Raw genomic sequence first — 20,539 nt, forward strand, 5'->3', positions numbered from 1 at the left:
TAATACATAAATATTATATAAATATGTCTATGTTTTGAATGTAGACTACATTATAAATCATGAAAAAGACAAGAATCCTATCAGATTTATTGGTAGAGAGAGCATCCCCCTTGTCCCTCTACATCCCCATATATGGGTGAAATTAATCATGGGTCTATCAAAGTAGGAAAAACCTAGCACAATTCTGGGCAAAGAGTTTATGTTCAATAAATTAATGAACTAAAGTTAATTGGATCAGATCATCAATCCAGGAGCCCTGTTTCTAACAACGAAACCAGCTGTTGCTATTCAGAACTCGAGTAACACGGTTCAAAAAGATGTCATATTCAAGTTGCTTGGCTCCTTGGAAAAAATAGTAGTGTCCTACAAAGAAAAAACAAATTTAAATGGTTACAGTCTTTGAATCATAGACTCTTAAAGTTGGAAGGAATATTATGTATGATGGAAACCCAGCCTAAAGCTGAACAGGAAGTCCATCTATAACATCTTCAGCTACTGATCACCCAAACTTAGCCCATGTTAGGGGACTCAGGAGTCCCCTTCCCCAAGCCATTTCATTCTAGGGATTTCTTAATTATTTAATTAATTATCATTAAGTTTTATATACACCAAATAAAAGTCTTTCTCCAATTTCCAAACCTTGCTGCCTATATTCTGCCTCCTCCCACCACAGGAACTTGCTGAGATCCTGGGCTTTGAAAGGTGAGGATTCATTTTACCTTGCCCATAACCAGGTCATTCCATTCCTTTGTCATTTCCAAATCCTATCACAGACTGCATGCCCTTTTCTCTCCCTACTTTTTCCAACTGTGACTTCTTTTCATGTGTTGTCTTCCCTTATTAGAATATAAGTTCCTTGAGGGCAAAGATGGCCTTGCTTATTTGTTTTTGTATCCCCAGCTTAGCACCATTCCTGGTTTAATATAAGCACTTGATATGTGCTTTTTCATTCATTCATTCAACCATTCATGGAACAGTCTTCAAATTACTTGAAGACAGTTCATTCCCCCCGCCCCAACATCTTATCTCTTCTAGGTTAAATATCTTTAGTTCCTTCCAACTGAGTCAAATCCTTCCCTATTTTGGTGGGGGTGGGGGGGTGGGGGATTTGGTAGAGCTATGGTTAGAAATCAGGAAGGCATTAAGAACCCCTAAGCTATCTCTTTCCCATCCTGCTTAAGCTCCTCTGGGAAATTTTTTTAACGTCAGTGACCTTCCTAAAAATGTGATGCCCATATCTGAATACAATGCTCCAGATATAGTTTGGCCAGGCCAGAGCCAGAGCTCTTCAGAGTTGAGTCTATCAGTATCTTTGTCTTAAACCCCCATGCACCTATTAATGCAGTGGAAGATTATATTCACTTTCTTTGCCTCTCTGTTGACTCATATTAAGCTTGCCATCCACAAAGACCCATAACCCTTTTCCAATGTTGTCTTCCTTCCTTGTTCTATCCTGTACTTTTGGCATAGATCTTAAAATGCAAGGAGAGGGCAATTACACTTTTATCCCTATTCAACATCATCTTTTTGTATTCAGACCATTGTCCTATCCTACCCAGGTCATTTTGTAGCTTGACTTTTTCTATTAGTGGTTCATCCTGGTTTTGTGTCATCTGTAAATCTGATAAGAATCTCTTTCTTTGCTTCTAAATCTTGAAGAGGATAGGACCCATCTATTTCTGATAGTTTTGGGGACTATTTAGTGTCCCAGAGCCACTTAATGAGAATGACTGTGATTCTCTTGCTGGGCTAGAGGTGGGGCAGCTACAGAATGAAAAAAGAAAAATAAGTAGGTCTAGGCAGTTATCATGGGAAGGGGGATTGGCCATGACCCCTATTGGTGGGATAGAATAATTATAAATAGGCAGGACAGAAATTGTAATAATCAAACTTGAATTTGGAAGAAGATATGGAAAGAGAAAATGAACCTTCCTTCTTCACAGAGATGGGAAATTATGGGTGTGAAACTTGTCAAGCTTGTTGATATATATGTTTGGAAATTTTGAATGACAGAAGAAAAAAAAAAGAACAAGTCTGAGGTTACCCAGTCATAATGGTCTGGTGAGTGGCTAATTAGGAGGAAACTTTGCGGGAAGAGTTCCTTTACTTGGTAAATGAAAAACTGAGCTCCACCCCATGAGTAGTTAATATTACAATGCAATTTGCAATGGAAAGTGGAACTTTAGGTACCTGGGCAACGGTGTATTTTGTTCTAAGGTGCCTAAGGTGGAACCTTTTATGAAACTATTATAACATCCTTCCTATATACCACACACACCAAAACCAACCCTGGCTCTGCTCCATCTTATCTAGGGCTGGCCAGTCTTAAGTATACTCACAGGCTCCAAGGAACTGTCCTAGCTTTGCAGATCCTTAAGGCAATGCCAGCACTTTTGAGGTAAAGGTAAAGGGCAGAGGATTTCAGCTTTAGGGATTATCCAGGGCCATGCTCCACTGTTCCCACATCAGGGAGCAGAAGTCTTCCCACCAATGCCCTTCATAATTAGATACCCTCTTGGCCATTGTACATACAGCAATTTAGCTGAGAGCAGATGACAGAGAACTGTGAACAATCTCACTGAAAGTTCCTTAGGAATTTGAGAGGTGCTAACAGTGTGCCCCAGAAAATGCTCCCATTGACCCACAGTTCATCGTCATCCCCACTCCCACCAAAGTCCTGCTTATGGGAACCTTAGAGAGGGCAGATTCATTTCAATGTTTATACCCTAATAGTATAGAGAAGCCCTTTCAGCTGGAGAATCTCAAAGAGGTTTCTTGTTTCTTAAAAAGCTTCAAAATACTTACTGTTGTGGTAAAACACAGCTCCCACTTTAGGTCCAATTCCTGGAAAGAACTTTGCGATCTCTCTGGGATAACCCCTGTCCATTGATTGACTCCCTTCATCATATCTGAGCAAAGAAATCATTAAGAAATGCTCTATCAGGAGTTTGGATAGTGGTCAATCCCCATATCCCCAAAAGGCTCTCTTTTCTTTTCTTCCTTCCTTCCCTCCTTCTTTCCTTCCCTTCTTCCTTCCTTCCTTTTTCCTTCTTTGAGGGATAGGGGAGGAGGAGATAGGGTCTCTCCATCGTAGTCAGGCTAGAAAAGTAGCAGTCATTCATGGGCATGACCCTTCATTGATTGCCACAGTAACTTTGACCTACTTTGTGTTTTTTTCTTTTTTTTTCCTACTTTGCTTCTAACCTCCATTGATTCATCCCTCTTTAGGCATCCTGATACCACCCCCTCTTCCCACTTCTAGGGAGCTTACTTAGTGCGGATACCCAATCAGCTTAAGCTCACTACAGCCTATAACTCTACCTCAAGGAATCCACCAGGCTCAGCCTCCTCTGGAGGAGGGATTACAAGTGAATGCCACCACATGCAGTACCTCTTCTTTTTTAAGAGCTTTCATCTACAAATTTTTTTAAACTTTGCAATGCCCTTGTTACATAGATGCTGCAGATGTGGAAGGCTGCAAGAAAACTTGAGAGGTAATTTTGTCTAGGTTGCTCGTTCCACAAATGAAGAAAATGACTTAGAAGACATGTGTCTTACTTGAGATCATACAGCTACTTAGTGAATGATCCAGGACTGAAACCCAGGTACCTGCTCTACCATTTATACAAGCTGTGTGATGTGAGGAAAGTCACTTAAACTCCCTAGGCCACAGTTTCCTCTGTAGTAAAATAAGATGATAGAACTCAATGACCTCTGAGGTCCCTTTCAGTTCTAAATATATAGTACCATGATCTTGACAGTCAATTCTCTTTCCAAAAAGAGCAACATGGCATAGTGAAAAGAGTGCTTGCTTGGGTTTTTTTTTTTTGGTGGGGCAATGGGGATTAAGTGTCTTGCCCAGGGTCACATAGCTAGTGTCAAGTGTCTGAGGCCGAATTTGAACTCAGGTCCTCCTGAATTCAGGGCCAGTGCTTTATTCACTATGCCACCTATCTGACCCCTATTGTGCCACCTAGCTGCCCCCTGAAATGAGTGTTTTTAAGATCAGGAATCCTGGGTTTGAAATCTGACAGTGACAGATATTATGACTGCAGACTGGTCATGTCACCTCTCTGATCCTCAGTTTCTTTATCTACAAACTACGAATAATATTCATGTATTATGTTTTTTTTCTAGGGTTATTGCAAAGAAAGTATTTGTGAATGAGAGTTCATCATAGAAACATGAGTTCCGGGGGCAGCTAGGTGGTACAGTGGATAGAGCCCTGGCCCTGAATTCAGGAGGACCTGAGTTCAAATTCGGCCTCAGACACTTGACACTTACTAGCTGTGTGACCCTGGGCAAGTCACTTAACCCTTGTTGCCCCACAAAAAAAAGAAAGAAAGAAAGAAAAAAGAAACATGAGCTCCTCCATGACATCTTCAGGGATATGGCTCAAATGTGTATGATTCTGCCCTCCCTTTCTTCCATTGTGGTCATTCTATTGTATTGATATGATAAATAATTATCTAATAATTTTACTGAACTAGGGAAGAGAATTCTCTCCTACATCATCCATCATTGGAACATCCTTCCCTCAAGGCAACCTTGAATATGTTTCCTCCAGTGAGAAAAGAGAAGGGAAGCAGATGGAAATGGAAGCAGCAATATGGACCCTGCTTTTCCTAGCTACCATTGCACCATGCCTCCCTCCCCTCTTCCCATACCAATTCATTGCTCACTAAGGGCAATGACAGAATGGTCAAAGCTCTCACTCTGCAAGAATCTCCAATTAATATCAATGTGTGCTCCAATAGTTGGGCATCTTTGTCCAAATTCAGACTGTTACCTGTCAAGCCTTTAATCTTTACAGTAGTTATCTTCCTTCTCTCTACACTCATAGGTTGTCCTGCCCAGTATTAGACTTATCCTCTTTATAAGGGTGGGAGATGGAATGAGGCCCCTAACTCCCCTACAAATTTTACCTACCACATCCAATGCCCTTCCTCTAAGGTTAGAACATTCATTAAAACTCAGAAAAGACCAATCTTCTGTCTTGTCGTGACAGACTTGTGCTCAGTTAAGAAACACATGCTAAAATACTTCATGGCAGAATTATGGGACCCCTCTGTCTTCTAAAGTGCTGTGGTCCTCTGCTCACTATGAAGTCCCCCTCCCTTGAGGCACAGAATTCCCATTCACTAAGATCCTTCCTCCCTTGCCAACTGCTGAAATGAACTAAATTTGTTTTCATGTTTCTATGAATATTTCAAGTGTAGCAGAACCCCCAAATGCCTAATAATCCATCCCTAAATCTAGATTAGTGTTTCTTTTAAACTGATTAGATTTGATGCCTGCCTTAAGCATCAAAAAGGAAAAAAAAGGCCACCCACAGCTGTGTGCTCTGTCTGTGATGTAGGGAAGGGGAGCTAACCACAGGAGGCCCTTCCCCCGTCACTTCTACTTTACCATTCTAAAGGCAAAGGTGTTCAACAATGAACCTCACCTCCAGTAATCATTTTTTACAAAGAAATAGGTTTTCCTAGAAAAGGGGTTATGAACAGCTGCATCAACTTTTTTCACATAGCTTGGGAAGCCCAGAGAATGGATGTTCCTGGGATATCGTGTTAGGAGCTTCGTTCCTCTGATCACCCAATACTTGGTGTCTGTGAAGAAAAATAACAATTTTAAAACATTGCTTTCCTCTTTGCCCAAGACCCAAATGGGGTTTATAATGGAAACATTAATAAAATATAATATATGGATTAAAAAATAGTGACAATCCTTCAACATTGAACCCACAATTCATTCCACAAATTCCACCCACGTCTCTTCCACTTTTTCCATAATAACAAGTAACTTGAAGAAATTTAAGAGTGAGGAGAGTAGCATGTGGAATTAAAAAAAAATTTCAGTCACTAATTGGCATGGTCTCATTTTTTAAGGCTTTGCTCAATGTTTTCAGTCATAAATACAAGCTGCATTCATTTTCAGACTGTATAATCATAATAAAATAAAGTTAAAATTGTCTTTTTAATGAACAGATTAGAAAGTAAAAAAATACATATATGTATATATTAAAACTCATTTTAGCCCTATAGATGCCCTGACATTCAGAAACCTGTTTGTATTGATAGAAAGGTGTTCTTGATCAAAATAAGCTGCCCTTGAAAATGAATTATTTCCCATCTCCTCATATGTTCCTTCATTATTATGACCAACTTACTTTTTCATTTATTACATTTGTATTTTTTTCAATAACCTTGTATTAGGTAGTAGGCTCCCCTTCATTTAAAGTCTTCAAGCAAGGAAAGAATGACTGACTACTGGGGCAGCTAGATGGCGTAGTGGATAGAGCACCAGCCCTGGAGTCAGGAGTACCTGAGTTCAAATCCAGCCTCAGACACTTAACACTAGCTGTGTGACCCTGGGCAAGTCACTTAACCCCAATTGCCTCACTAAAAAAAAAAAAAAAAAGAATGACTGACTACTGAGCATGTTGTATGTAAGTTGGATCAGATGACTGCTAAAACCCTTTCCAATTCTGTGATTGTGATTTTTGTGCTAATATGAGATAGGTATTGGGGCTATTTGGGGTGCAGTTCATAGCAGATAAGTTGCAGTCTTAAAACACTTTGGTACATACAAAAGAGATGAGTTACAAATGCCATATCATATAAAAGCTATTATTGTTTCCTTAACTTTGAATTCCTTTAAGTGTATTCACGGCCAAAAATAATTGAGAGAAAATAAAACAACTAAATGTAGTCACCTTTAAAAAGAAAAACTTGATTCTTGGTTTCAACTTCATAGGCAGCCTGAATGCCAGATGGTAGGGAAGGCCAGAAGGAGGAAAGCAAATCAACAACCACTTTTGGGTTCTGGGGCTGTTTCCGCAATAATAAGCTGATAGGAAAGACAATGCATAGACAGAAGAATTAGTCACATTCTATATTCAAGAGACTGAGTTCTGGTGTCAGAAAGTCCTGAGTTCAAATCTGGTCTTAGACACTTATTTTGTGACCCTGGGAAAATCATATAATCTCTGTCTGCTTCAGGCTCCTTAACTGCAAAATGGAGATAAATAATTGCACTCACTTTCCATGTTTGTTGTGAGCATCAAATGATAGTATGTGTAAACTGCTTAGTATGATGGTGAGGATGATGGCTATGTTCCCAGAAATAATGGAGTCATATAAGGTATTATGTCTGGGGCCCAATGGTAAAAGTTCTTCCTAGTTTCCAACATTCCTGTTGTCAAAAGACAAAACTGCTTTTGTTCCTCTGAGACAAGCCCCAAAGCTTCTCTCCCCACCTCCTCCTTTGAATAGCTTTGAGTATTGTTTTCATGTTTTAAAGGCAAGTTTTCTTCCTATGTTTTTCTTTTTCTTTTTCTTTTTTTTTTTTAGGGCAATGAGGGTTAAGTGACTTGCCCAGGGTCACACAGTTAGTAAGCGGCAAGTGTCTGGGGCTGGATTTGAACTCAGGTCTTCCTGAATCCAGGGCTGGTGCTTTATCTACTACACTACCTAGCTGCCCTAGTTTTCTTCTTATGTTACATAGATCTCATATCATCTAATATTAAAACATCTGGTCCATTTTGCTAAAAAACAAAGTCAGTTAAGCTGATTATCATTAGATGAAATAGTTGGCCAATTAATATTTTCTTTTCTTCAAATGGTATATTTGGCACTGTATAGATAGAGCTTGGCATTCTAATGATACAGTTGCCTGTAGCTGGCTGTGTAAACTTTTAAAAGTTCCTCCATCTTTCTGAAGCTGTTTCCTTACCTATAAAATCTACTATATACCAGGCATTGTACTAAATACTGGGGAGACCCCAAAAATAGTCTTTGCCCTCAAGGAGCTTATAATCTAGTGGGGGAGACAAGGAGCTTACAAATATGTACAAAGGAGCTATATACAAGAACAAGCTATGTACAGGGTTGGGCTAAAAAATAAGAGTTAACATTTCTCTAGCATTTGGTTTGTGAAGGGTATAATAGACATTAAATTCTCATATGATCGTTACAACAAACCTATGAGGCAAGTTTATAGATGAAGTAACTGAGCTTCAGAGAAGTTAAATGACTTGTCCAGGATAGCACAACTAGATATCTGAGGCAGGTGTTGAATCTGGGACTCCAAGCCCAGTACTATGCCAGAGTCTCCTTCTTAGTTCTCTGTTAAGTTTCTTCTGGATCCAAACTTTATAATTCTACAGTCATGCAAGTTTAGTTCAACAGTTGGCCTACCTGTCTTTAAAGAAAATTATTTCTCCTTGGAGTGTAGCAATGGCATCGAATGTCATGGAGGAGCTGCAGACGTCTGGCTTCATAGTAGGGGAGGAGGGTAATTCTGGGGATATAGGAGGACGATTCACTGGACGTCCTGAAAAAAAGTCCCAGAAATATTTGAAGCACCTTTAAATGCTACCATATGAAGAAAACCATATCCTGGAATCTATGGAATTCTTTTAAGATCTGACACATTTTCTTGAACAATTATGAATGTAAATGACTTGAGTATTCTGCATTCTGTCTCTGAAACGGCAAATGCATTGATGGGTTGGGTTTTTTTGTTTTTTGTTTTTTTACTGTTTAGCATGATTTTATATAATATCTTCTCCTGAGTAAAGAAAAAGGAAGCTCTTCTTTCATCTACTTCATCTGGATTTCAGTTTCTGGATCCTCTTGCAACTTTTCCAATGGAATTACTCCTTTGTTTGATACTCTTCAAAATGGAGAATTAGTTTGGTGAAGTAGGAAGTATACTAGCCTGTGAGCCAGAAGCCCTAGATTTTAGGCCTGGCTACCCACTGATTGACATGATGACTTCCATAAAGTCAATCTACCTTTCTAGGCCTTAGTTAGATTCATCTATCAAATGAGAAGGCTAGACTAGATGATTTCTAAGGTGTCTTCTACCTCCAACATCTCATGATTCCTTGGCCTCATTTCTTCAAGTTTATAAGAGATATTAGATGATGTTAAAAGATATATTATTGGTGCCTACCGTACAGGGTCTGAATGCCTTTGATATCATCCTGAGAAAGATGGAATTGTCTGGGGTCAACGCCACGGTAGGTGGGATACATTAAGGCTTGTGGATCCTTAGAATGATCAAGACCTAGTGAATGGCCAAATTCATGAGCAGCAACAAGAAACAAGTTGTATCCTAAAAAGCAAACGGTGTAGATAAAAAATCAGTGACATTCATAGGCAAGTATTAAATAAAGGATACAGTTATATAAATAAAATGGAACTACATACGGAGCATAACTTTGGGAGATCTTTTGTTCCAGCATTTCCCAATGCATATGACCAATGACCTAGCTAATTCTCTCCTTTGAACCTTTCTGCCCTCCACACTTTGTCCAGCTACTACCAGTATTTCAGGGACCAAAAATCAGTGAGAAGGAGGAAGCTGAGAGGAAAGAAACTGGATGCAAGGAGAAGCCAAATATTTTATGTTTTATTTCGGTTTATGGGTTTTCAAAAGTAAAGATCCCTGATAATAAAAAGCCTTTCTAGCCAACAATATTCATCTAGCTCATCCCTTCACTCTCTAGTAGAACTATATTTAAGCCAGAAAGGAAAGAATATGTTTTCTTGGTAAAGATATCTAGTGAAGGAGCTTCTCTAGAAGCTACCTGGATAATACATACCCATGAATAACAGAATACTGTGTTCTTGATAGATTGTAAGCTCTTTGAGGTCAGGAACTGTTTTGTGGCTGTCTTTGTATCCCCAGTACTAGGTTCAGTGCCTTGCACACAGTAGGCATGTAATAAATGTCTATTTAATTGAATTGAATCAAAATTCTGCCTAACTTAAAATGTTTCATGCTGCAACTTAAGCCTTTTTCCTCTTGTTCAGTGCTCGAGAGACAGAGAATATTTGCTTACTTTCTCATATATTTGAGAACCCCTGCATTTTGATTTGTAGTCTATTATTAAGTCCCTTCCTCTCCAGACCCAATGATCCTAGTTCTTTCTACACTTCTTCTTAGCAGGTCTAATCTCAGTACTCTTAAGAAATTCAAGTAGATATAAAATTTGAGTATAAATACACTTCTGAGTTACAATATTTGCTTCCTGTTTTCCTCTTTCTCCCTGCTAGTATGCATTCCCTGAGTATGGAAGAGAAAGGAAGGAGTTTCTGTTACTCATCGCATATAATTGCTTCTCAAATATCCTCTCCTGCTTCCAACAGCTTAGACTCAACCTCTGGCTCTCATATTTTCTGGCTTCTTTGAAAAATATTACTAAGTGTTGGAAGAGACTTAGGGGACATCACCATGCTCCCTGAGCCCTGAATGAAGCCAAATTGCATAGGGATATAGCATTGGAGCAATACGGACATCATCCCCCACAATCACTTTCTCCACGTTGAATTAATTTGGGAGCCTTTAGGTCAAAAATTGTGTTCATTGAGTATCCAAAATCCAAATTTTGATATCAATATCCAAAAAAACCTTCTTTTACTCAATTTAATAAAACAAATAAGATTATATAGTAGCCTGATGCTTTCAGTGGATGACATTTTTCTCTTGAAGATTATCATTAAGGAGTAATAGGAATATCTGCCTTTTAGTTCAGCCTACCTAAAACAAGGCAGCAAAGGAGTATAGAGGAAAGTGTGTTGGAATAGGACTCAGGAGACTTGGATATAAGACCCTATTAAGACACCAGCAAGCTGTGTGATCCTGGAAAAGTTGCTCTCTGTGCCTCAGTTTCCTCATCTGTAAAATAAGGAGCATGAAGCAGATCAACCTACAGTCTAGCTCCATAAATATCTTGAGGCAATCTAACACATGGCTCCCATTATACTTTACACATCACAAACTTTAAACAACCTTGTCGACCACATTGGGCTAGTTGTTTACAGCTTTACAGCTGGTTGTTTACAGGACTGACCAGTGCTTGTTTTTTGTTTTTCCCTTTTTTTTAAAGACAGGTAAATCTCCTCATTAAGAAGAATTTCATGAGCTTCAAGTCAAAGCTGAATTTATTCTCCAGAAAGACTCTGGGAAAGATCTGGCTCCTATAAAAAAATGCTGGAATTCCATTTGAACAAACTCAATCAGGTTGAATTAGGCACATTTCTTTGATGGCTTTCTCTTCAGCTCGTGTGTCCATTCTTTGTGAAAATAGATGTGTAAATGTTTTGTAGAAAAGTATGCAGGGCTCCCCTAGTGTAATAGGCCCTGCATCATCCAAAAGAAGCTCTCTACAATAGATGGGGGTCTGAATTAGCTTAAATTTCATCATGTTTGAAAGACTAGGAAATTTATGCCAAACATTCCCTGCTTCAAATTCCTAAAAGATACTCTCCCCTCTTCTAAAAACAAACAAGAGAAATCCTTTCATTTGGCCCTACTATCCCCTCGAGTTATGATCCCATATCCCTCCTCTATCAAAACCAAATTCCAAGGGGCAGGTGATGGGGGGGGGCGAGTGGAGGAAATGTAAAAGCCTACACTCATGCACTCCTTGCTTCCACTTCTTCACCTCTCATTCATTTCTCAACCTCTTGTAATTGGGTATCCGATCCCATCATGCAATTGAAACTGTTCTCTCTGAGATAACTGATAATGTTAATTAACAAGTCCTGTGGCCCCATCTAGGTCCTTTTCCTTCCCAACCTCTCTTTGACATTAAATTCTGTTGACCACTCCTTCTTAGATACTCTTTCTTCCTTGCCTTTTGTGACACCATTTTCTTCTGATTTTCCTTCCTTCCATTCTTCATTCCCAATTGTTGGGGCATCATCTAGCTATCTTAGCCCAATTCCTACATGTGGGTGTGCCCCAGAGCTCTGTCCTGGGTGTTCTTTTCTCTCTCCACTCTCTCAATGAGGTCATAGTCTATTTCATTTTTTGGCTTTTTATCTCCTAAATCTAGCACAGTGTCTGGCCCATAGTTAGACACTCATTTCATGCTTGTAGAAGAAAAAAGAGGAAGAAGGAAGAAAGGAAGGAAGGAAGGAAGGAAGGAAGGAAGGAAGGAAGGAAGGAAGGAAGGAAGGAAGGAAGGAAGGAAGGAAATAAGTGGAATCTGAGTTCTCTGGTATCTTTTTTAGGATAGACAAAATAAGACAAGAACATTTTTGGCCTACCTCTTGTGCCTGCTGTCCAGCCTTCATCCTCATCAAAGTGAGCATCTCCTCCAATACCAGTTCCAGGAGCATAGGCATGGGCCAAGGTGCCATGGCGACCATCAAAAGGATAAAAGTCACCATGATCTTAAAACAAAACAAAACAAAAATAAGCCCTTCTCTTCACACTATCAGCTGTACTGAGAACTATCTAGATAAAAGAAGTATTGCATCTTAAGGGCTATTTTACCTCCAGATGCAAAAGATATCAAGATATCTGCTTCTCCCATGTAAATCCTTTTGAATGTCAGAGGGGTTACATTGCTCCATACTTCAAAAGCTTTCTTGACGGCATAGTCCACATCAGCTTTGGCCATGTCAGGGGTATAGTTCATTATTCTTTATCACAAAACAAAGAGGAAAAAAAAGAAAGAAAAAGAAAAAAACAAGGAGAAAAACAATGGAAGTTATTGGTTGCTATTGAAATAGAATATCTCATTCTTTTACCATTATGGCGGGTCGGGGCGGGGGGGAGGAATAAGGCATTTGATAGCAGTGAAATTTACAGATAATTGAAACTTTGCTTCTTTTACCTATTTTAAAAGGAAACCTTTTTTAATGCAAATGCTGCACAAGGACTTTCCTCATATTCTCAATTATTAGCACTTAGTCTCTCTTGAAATTAATCTGTATTTCTTTGTATAGATTATATTGTTACTTACTTGTATACATGTCAAATCCCCCTGATAAAATTTAAACTTTTTTAACAAAGAATTAATTCATTTTTGTCTTTGTATCACCCTCATCTAGTCCAATGCCTGGGACATTGTAAGTACTTAATATTTTTTATTTTTTTAATTTTTAGTTTCAAATTCTCTCTCTCTTTTCTGCTGCTCCCCCAGCCATTGAGAAGACAAGCAATGCAATGTGTTCAGTCATTGCAGTTGTTTCCAAATCTCCGTGTCCCCATTTTGGGGGTTTTCTTGTCAAAGCTACTAGAGTAGTTTGTTGTTTCCTTCTCTAGCTCATTTTACAGATAAGGAACTGAGGGGAAAAGGGTTAAGTGACTTACTCAGGCTCATGTAGTAATAAAATATTGGTTGAGTTTAATTAAATTTAACAGGGTATCATAACCCAACTTCTTGTTCTGGCTCAATCACTGACATAATTAGTACAAAACTACACTATAATCATAATGCTCCATTTTATTGAGTGATAGAGTATGCAGGAATATTGACTTGTTACCAATAGTCCAGACTGTTATGCTTGAATAATTCTTTATACAATTCACCCACCTTGATTTCAGGCAATTGTTTATTCATTCAGCAAATACTGATCGAGCACCTACTAGGCACAAGACACTATACTTAGAGACCCTGTCCTCATGGAGCTTCCAATCTAAAAGGGCTTGGGAGCACTGGCTCAGGAGTCAGAGAGCCTGAATTCAAATCATGGCCCTTGCATTTATTACCTGTGCAAACCTAATCAAGTCATTTCCCTCTCTGGACCTCAGTCTTCTCATCTAAAATGAGGAAGTTTGACCAGATGACCTCTGAGGTCCTTAAAGATTATAAGAGATCTCTTAGAATCATAGATTTAGAAATGGAGAGGACCTTGGAGATCATCTGAAATACATACACACATATGTATATTATGTATATATGTTTATGTGTATATATGTATGTATATATACACACACACACACAGAGAATACACACATTATACACATAGAGATCACAAAACAAAGAGCTATACTAATTAGAGATTACTCATCCTTTAGACTAAGGATTCTTAACCTGGATCTGTTCATTTTTTTTTAATCATAACTGTTGTTATTTAGTTTCCTTTGTAATATTATGTATTTTAGTTTATGTATTTAAAAATTGTCCTGAAAAAGGGTCCATAGGTTTCACTAGACTGCCAAAGGGGTTCATGATGCCCCCCAAAATTAAATTCCTGACTTAGGGGATGAGGGAAAACTAGAAGGAAGATTAGTTAAACAAGGCATGAAAGATGTATAGGTATCAGGTAGGAAGAAATGGGACAATGAAGTATTGAGAGTAGGGAAGAGTATATGGGGAAAAAGTAGAAAATTATGAGATATATTCAAGAGTAGTATAGCTTGGCTCTGGCATCCTTATATAAAGTAGGGATAGTGGGAGACATGACTAAAAAGAAAAGTCAAAGCATATTTTTAAAGCAAGCAAGCAAAGAAACAACTACTAAAGCAGGAAGGGACCTGGGAAATTATCTAATTCAACCACTCATTAATATATAAGAAAACTGTGGCCCAGAGAGATGTAGTTGATTTGTCAAAGATTACATAGACATGAGCCTTAAATATCAGGATTAGGGTTTTAAGAGGCAATGGGAATCACTGCAGATTTGAGCAAAAAGGTAACACGATTAGAGATTTGCTTTAGGCCAATTTACTTGTTAGCCCAGGGTAGAAAGGGTTGTAGGTGACAGAGACAAGAGATGAGGAGACAAGTTAGGAGGCTATTTCAATAATCCTGGGGAAAGATAAATAAAGGCCTGAACTGGGGCAAATTAAGAACAGGTAGATCCTTGGAAAATGCATTCATAAAGGGCTGCCTCTGATGATTAGTCATTATTTACAACTTAATTCCTAGTGCAAAATGGAGTTTGAGGACCCCTTTCTTTTTCATCATTCTAACAATACACACCTGGACTGAAATAAGTTGGTGGCAACTGGAATAAGTAGAATGGGGTAGATAAAAGATATCAGGAGAGAGAACAGGAGGACCTGGTAAGTTAATTGAAAATCAGAGACAAAGGAGGAATAAAAGTGGAACCTTGGGTTTTGAGCCTAAGCAACTAAGAAAATTGTAGCACCATTGAGAGAAATATAAAAATCTAGAAGAGTAGGTTAGAGGGAGAGACAAAGATGATGAATTCAGTTTAAGACAAATCCAGTCTCAATATCATTGCAACATCCAGATGGAGATATACAGAAGATAGTTAGAAAGTGAGTCCGAAGAGAGGTCAGGGTGGATTGATAGATAAGTTGATTGAGGAACCATATAAATACAGGCAGGTTGAAGTAACAGGAATGGATACAGTAATGAAGGAAAGAAAATTCAGGTGGTCCATAGAGTGCTGGGCCTGGAGACAGGAAGATCTGAGTTAAAATCCAGTCTGAGATACATACTAGCTGTGTGACGCTGGGTAAGTCACTTAACCTCTGTTTGCCTCAGTTTTCTCATCTGTAAAATGTGGACATAATAGCACCTACCTCCCAGTGTTGTAGTGCACATCAAATGAGATAATAATTATAAGTACTTGGCACATAGTAAGTACTACATAAAAATTAGCTGTTATCATTATTATCATCAAAACAATGGAGAACATTAAGTAAGTGGGAGGACACAAAGAAACCAATAATGGAACCAGAAAAAGCCATCAGAAAGAAGGATAAGAACCAGAATCACAGAATTTCCATTAGAAAATATCTCAGAGGCCATATATTCCAATTTGCACATGAACAAAAAATCTCTATTACAAAGCTGACAAGTGGCCTTCAGCAAGAAGAAAATCACTATCTTCAAAGGCAGCCCAATACACTTTAGCATAGCTCTAATTGTTAGAAAAGGTGTCCTTACATCAAACTTCAATTTATTTTTTGCAACTTCTACCCAATGGGGTCAAATATAACTAGACTAATCTCTCTTTTGTGTGCTAGCCTTTCATATTCTTTGTTTAAAATAGTATTTTTCCAATTACATTTAAATATAGTTTTCAACATTTATTTTTGTAAAGTTTTGAGTTCCAAATTTTTCTCCCTCTTTCCCTTTCCTCCCCCCTCCTCAATACAACAAGCAATCTGATATAGGCTATATATGTACAATCATGTTAGACATATTTTTCCACATTAGTCATGTTATAAAAAAAGAATAAGAACAAAAGCATCCCTGCATATTTTTTATGACAGCTATTACACTCTCCATAACTTCTTTCAATAAATTCTTATAGGGCATGAAGTTGAATTCCTTCACTATTTTGATGGCCTTCCACTTCATATAAATAGCCTTTTCAAAATGTGACAGTAAGAACTAAGTATTATATACCAAATATTGTCTGACCAAGGTAAACTACAGGTGGAACTATCACTCCCTTACTCCTGGATGCTCTTACTCACTTAAAGCAGTCTTAAGATTGAATAAGCTCTGTTGGCATCCGCGTCATACATTTGACTCATATGTAGTTCATAGTTCCACTAAAATCCCCAGATCTTTTCAAAGTGCTGTCTGTCTGTGAATCTCTCTTTTGTCATCTATTTGTCTTCTATTTGTCAAATTGCTTTTTCCAAGACTTTATATGTGTCCTCATAAAGGTCATCTTACTAAATTTGTCCCAACATTCCAGTCTGTCAAGAACTTTTTGAAATCTTACTCTGTCATACATTTCATTAGATATCTCTCCCAGCCTTGTGTCACATTTGATGAGCATGATGTCTATTCCTTTATCCAAGTTATTGACTTTTAAAATGTTCTACAGCACAGATCACTGGACCACTCCACTATAGTTAGCCTTCCTGGTCAACATAAAACCATTAATGACTACTCTTTGAGCCTGGTGACTCAGACATGAAGACAATCAATTATTCTCTCATCTAGTCCATGTCTCTCCATCTTTTCCCCAAGTATAATATTAGAAACATTATCAAGTGCTTTTCTAAAATTTGGGGAAACTATATAGTGTTATCTTAATCTAAAGAAGGAGTCAATGTCACAAAGATAGCATTTCTAGAATGAGGTGCTTGTCCACAATGTCAAATATTGCAGAGATGAAGATTGAAAAAAAAATCCATTGGATCTGATGGTTCAGAGATATTGTCAACCTTCCAGAGAGCAGTATCAATAGAGCAGATAGAAACCAGATTGCCCAGGACTGTAGAGTAAATGGTTAGTGAAGAATCTTCAGTTACTTAGAATGTTCTATATAGCGGTAAACTATTTAAGATTAGAACAGTGTAAGGTTGATCAGTAGATAGAGTGCTGGGCTATAATCAAGAAGATTTATCTTCCTGAGTTCAAATCTGACCTTAAACACTTACTACTTGTGTGATCCTGGCAAAATCACTTAACCCTGTTTGCCTCAGTTTCCTCATCTGTAAAATAACCTAGAGAAGGAAATGACAGACCACTGCAGTATTTTTGCCAAGAAAGCCCCAAAGGGAATTGTCCCCCCTCCCCAAGACAGCAAAAAATCTGATATATGTTATACAGTACAGTCAGGTTAAACATATTTCCACATTAGTAGTCAAAGGATATTTTCAATCCCTAGATTTGAAGCTTTAAGATTTTGGAGCTCTGTGTCTTGAATCATTGAAGGTTCCATATCTTCAGATAAGGCCAGTGTTACTATGCATTAAAAACATCTGAATAAAATGTTACCTGTAGGTAAGATCGTATTTCTTCCATCTTGGTCGATTCGGAAATACTTTAAACTCATGCACATCAGGAACTCCACATCGAGGCTTGTGCATCATCTCCAAAGTTGTGGAGTCCAGTGTTCCTGTCACCTTCATCCCAAAAAACTTCTGCATTTCCTCAATCTTCTGAACTACAGGGTCATTGCCTTTTACTTTATTCAAAGGCGTTTCTTCCATGTCAAGGCCAAAATATTTTTTCAGGTAAATCTAAGGAAATCAATAAATATAAAAAGAAACTATCCTACCTGATAGTTTCTTTCAGCTCTCATCTAATCAGCATTAAGAAGATGAATAAGAATTAGTTCAAAATGAAGTAAAAAGAAACAAGAAAATAATATATACAAATACATCAATACAAATGGAAAGGACAACAACAACAAGAAAACAAAATTGAACATTGTGTAATTATATTAACTAAGCTTGGTCCAGAAGAGATGAGAAAATATACTTCTTTTCCTTCCCTTTCCTTTCCAGAGTGGGTTCAGAACATCGTATATGCTCTCAGATGTGGCTGATGTGTAGGTTCGTTTTGCTAAAATTGGTTTTTATTTCCCCCTTTTTCTTTCTTATTCTTTCTGAGGAGGAATGACTCTTGGTAAATGAGAAGGGAGGGATGTATTGGCAAATGAAGATGCAGGTGATGTAATAAAATTTCTTAAACTATTAAAAATTTATAATTTTTTTTTACCTATGGACATATGACAGAGAAGTTGACCAATATTCCATTGATCCATCTGTTTCAGCTGTCTTAAGGAGATCACAGAATGATAAGCCCTGGGACATGAACTGGTACTTAGTCTCTCTTTTTTGGGAGGGTGGGAGCAGGATAGAATGAGAAGTCCCAGATTGTCATTTCACCCTTCTGGAGAACTCTTGGTGTGGAACTTATTCCAATTCAGCGAGTTCTCTGAGGCACTGACAGATTAACCTGTCCCTGGTTCCAAAGAGTGTATGTGTCAGAAGCAGAACCTGAACTCAGCTCTTTCTGACTCAAAGGCCTGTCTTCTATCTCATGCCATCTCTCCTTCATTATTAAGATGGTTAGAAACTTTGTACTGATGGTGGTGGTTCACTTGTACTCAGTTATCACTCCTCCAGTCTAGATGGTTACATTTTTATTCTCATGTACTTCCTCTGGTGCCTATGCATACTATTAGAACAGTTTTCATCTGGAACCTCAAAGAAACTCAGATCCACATTAAAATGATAAACATTGGGGCAGCTAGGTGGTGCTGTGGATAGAGCACTGGCCCTGGAGTCAGGAGGACCTGAGTTCAAATCCAGCCTCAGACACTTAACACTTACTAGCTATGTGGCCCTGGGCAAGTCACTTAACCCCAATTGCCTCACTAAAAAAAAAAAAAAATGATTACCATTATCCAAACATGTTCCTTAGCCTGTGACTTGAAGAGGAAAACACACAAATATTTAGATACTAAAAAAAACCCCTATATTCTCATTGGATTTGGCATCTCTCCATTTCCTCATACAATAAGACCAATAAGAGGAAGAGTTGAAGTTAACCCATTCAAACAACACAGAGAAAATAGATGGGGTGGGATAGGAATTGGCCCAGATTATCTAGACAGGCTGCTGGTAATGAAGAGGTTGACCCTGTACTTGCTCAGGTTTCAGCTTATTAGCCGATGTTCCAAAAATTAATGACAAAAATTGTAGGTAAAAACAGATCTCTAATTATAATCACACCTCGAATTCATGTTTGCAGTTTCCCCCCTTTTTCAAAGCATATGAGGTAAGAGTATAGCTTCCTCTCTATCCTCAGCTCAAAATTCTCCTTCAAAACTAATACCATTGGTTTAAAAAATTCTTATTTGACAAAGGAAAGTTATGTATACAAAACAGATTTGAAGTAGTCACCTCTAACTCCCTGAAAAGATTAAGCAAATTATCTAATGCTGTCACATGCCAGTTTTTAATTAGTTTTTTTTTCTCAAAATAAAGCTACCAAATCAACAAACAGACATTCATTGAGAACTATCGGAAAGCATTTATTAAGCACCTATCTTGGACAGTAAAGCCATTGACCAATTTTCTACCAAAGTACTAGATACAAAAAATACATGCAATTGTTGATTCAATGCAATGGGAAAACTTACCTTTGCAAACAACAATTCTTTTTCAAAAATTGTGTCTGTGGTTACTGGGATAGTATAGGAGATCGAGGCATGCAAAGCCAATATCAGCAGAAAGTTCTTCATTCTGACAGTCTCTTCTGCCCTTTAGTTGAAGTCACTTCACCCTCTTCCTTTTCTATACAAGGTTACCCAATGGTCCCTCTTTATATAGCACTTGGACTAGCTTTGTTAACCTCAGCTCTAGAGTGACTCACTGTTCCTATCACCCTTTGATTTGTCACTAGAGCGTGTAAATACATGTATAACCCTCTTCCAGGACAAGGAAAAGGGACCCACAAACATCCTCTAAGATAAACCAAAGATACCTACAAGTCAGATGGCTTCTAATGTCTTACCTTTGGCAATCAGATGAAGACAGTCTTTAGAAAATGAGTTATCATGCTGGTATCTGTTCAACTGCAAAACACTTGTGCTCTGGTGCCTTGCTTCTTTTAAGTCCCAAGTCAAATCCCATCTTTATTGGGAGCGTTCCCCAACATCTTAATTCTAACACTTTCCTTTTGTCAATGATTTCCTATTTATCCTGAATATAGCTTGGGCTATATATAAAATGTTTTGTTTTATTTTGATTTTGTTGGCATGTTGTCTCCCCCATTAGACTGTAAATTCCCTGAGGGCAAGAACTGTATTTCACCTCTTTTTTTAGCCCTAGAACTTAGCACAGTGTCTGGCACATAGTAGGCTTTTAATAAATGTTTATTGAAAGTGGACACTTCATAAATGTTTGTTGAATTAGAATTAAGTAGAAAAGTCAGCTGGGTGGCACAGTGGATAGAGTCTTGGACCTGAAGTCAGGAAAACATATTCCTGAGCTGTGTGAACCTGGGCAAGTCATTTAACTGTTTGCCTCAGTTTCCTCATCTATAAAATGACCTGGAGAAGGAAATGGC

The 20,539-nt window shown here is 38.1% G+C and overlaps 1 protein-coding gene across 1 annotated transcript; it reads right to left on the minus strand.

Moving 5' to 3' along the window:
• Positions 1-262: 262 nt before the first annotated feature.
• Positions 263-19,712, minus strand: LOC122751177 (macrophage metalloelastase-like). The gene is made up of 10 exons (XM_043998137.1): positions 19,611-19,712; positions 17,456-17,700; positions 12,289-12,437; positions 12,060-12,185; positions 8,956-9,117; positions 8,196-8,331; positions 6,713-6,846; positions 5,447-5,606; positions 2,806-2,909; positions 263-363 (listed from the first exon to the last, which is right to left on the minus strand). Exons 1-10 carry the CDS (start codon positions 19,710-19,712, stop codon positions 263-265), a joined length of 1,419 nt encoding a protein of 472 aa, XP_043854072.1.
• Between the last annotated feature and the right edge of the window lie 827 nt (positions 19,713-20,539).

The sequence above is a fragment of the Dromiciops gliroides genome, chromosome 3 (assembly GCF_019393635.1).
Source record: "Dromiciops gliroides isolate mDroGli1 chromosome 3, mDroGli1.pri, whole genome shotgun sequence".
NCBI lineage: Eukaryota > Metazoa > Chordata > Mammalia > Microbiotheria > Microbiotheriidae > Dromiciops > Dromiciops gliroides.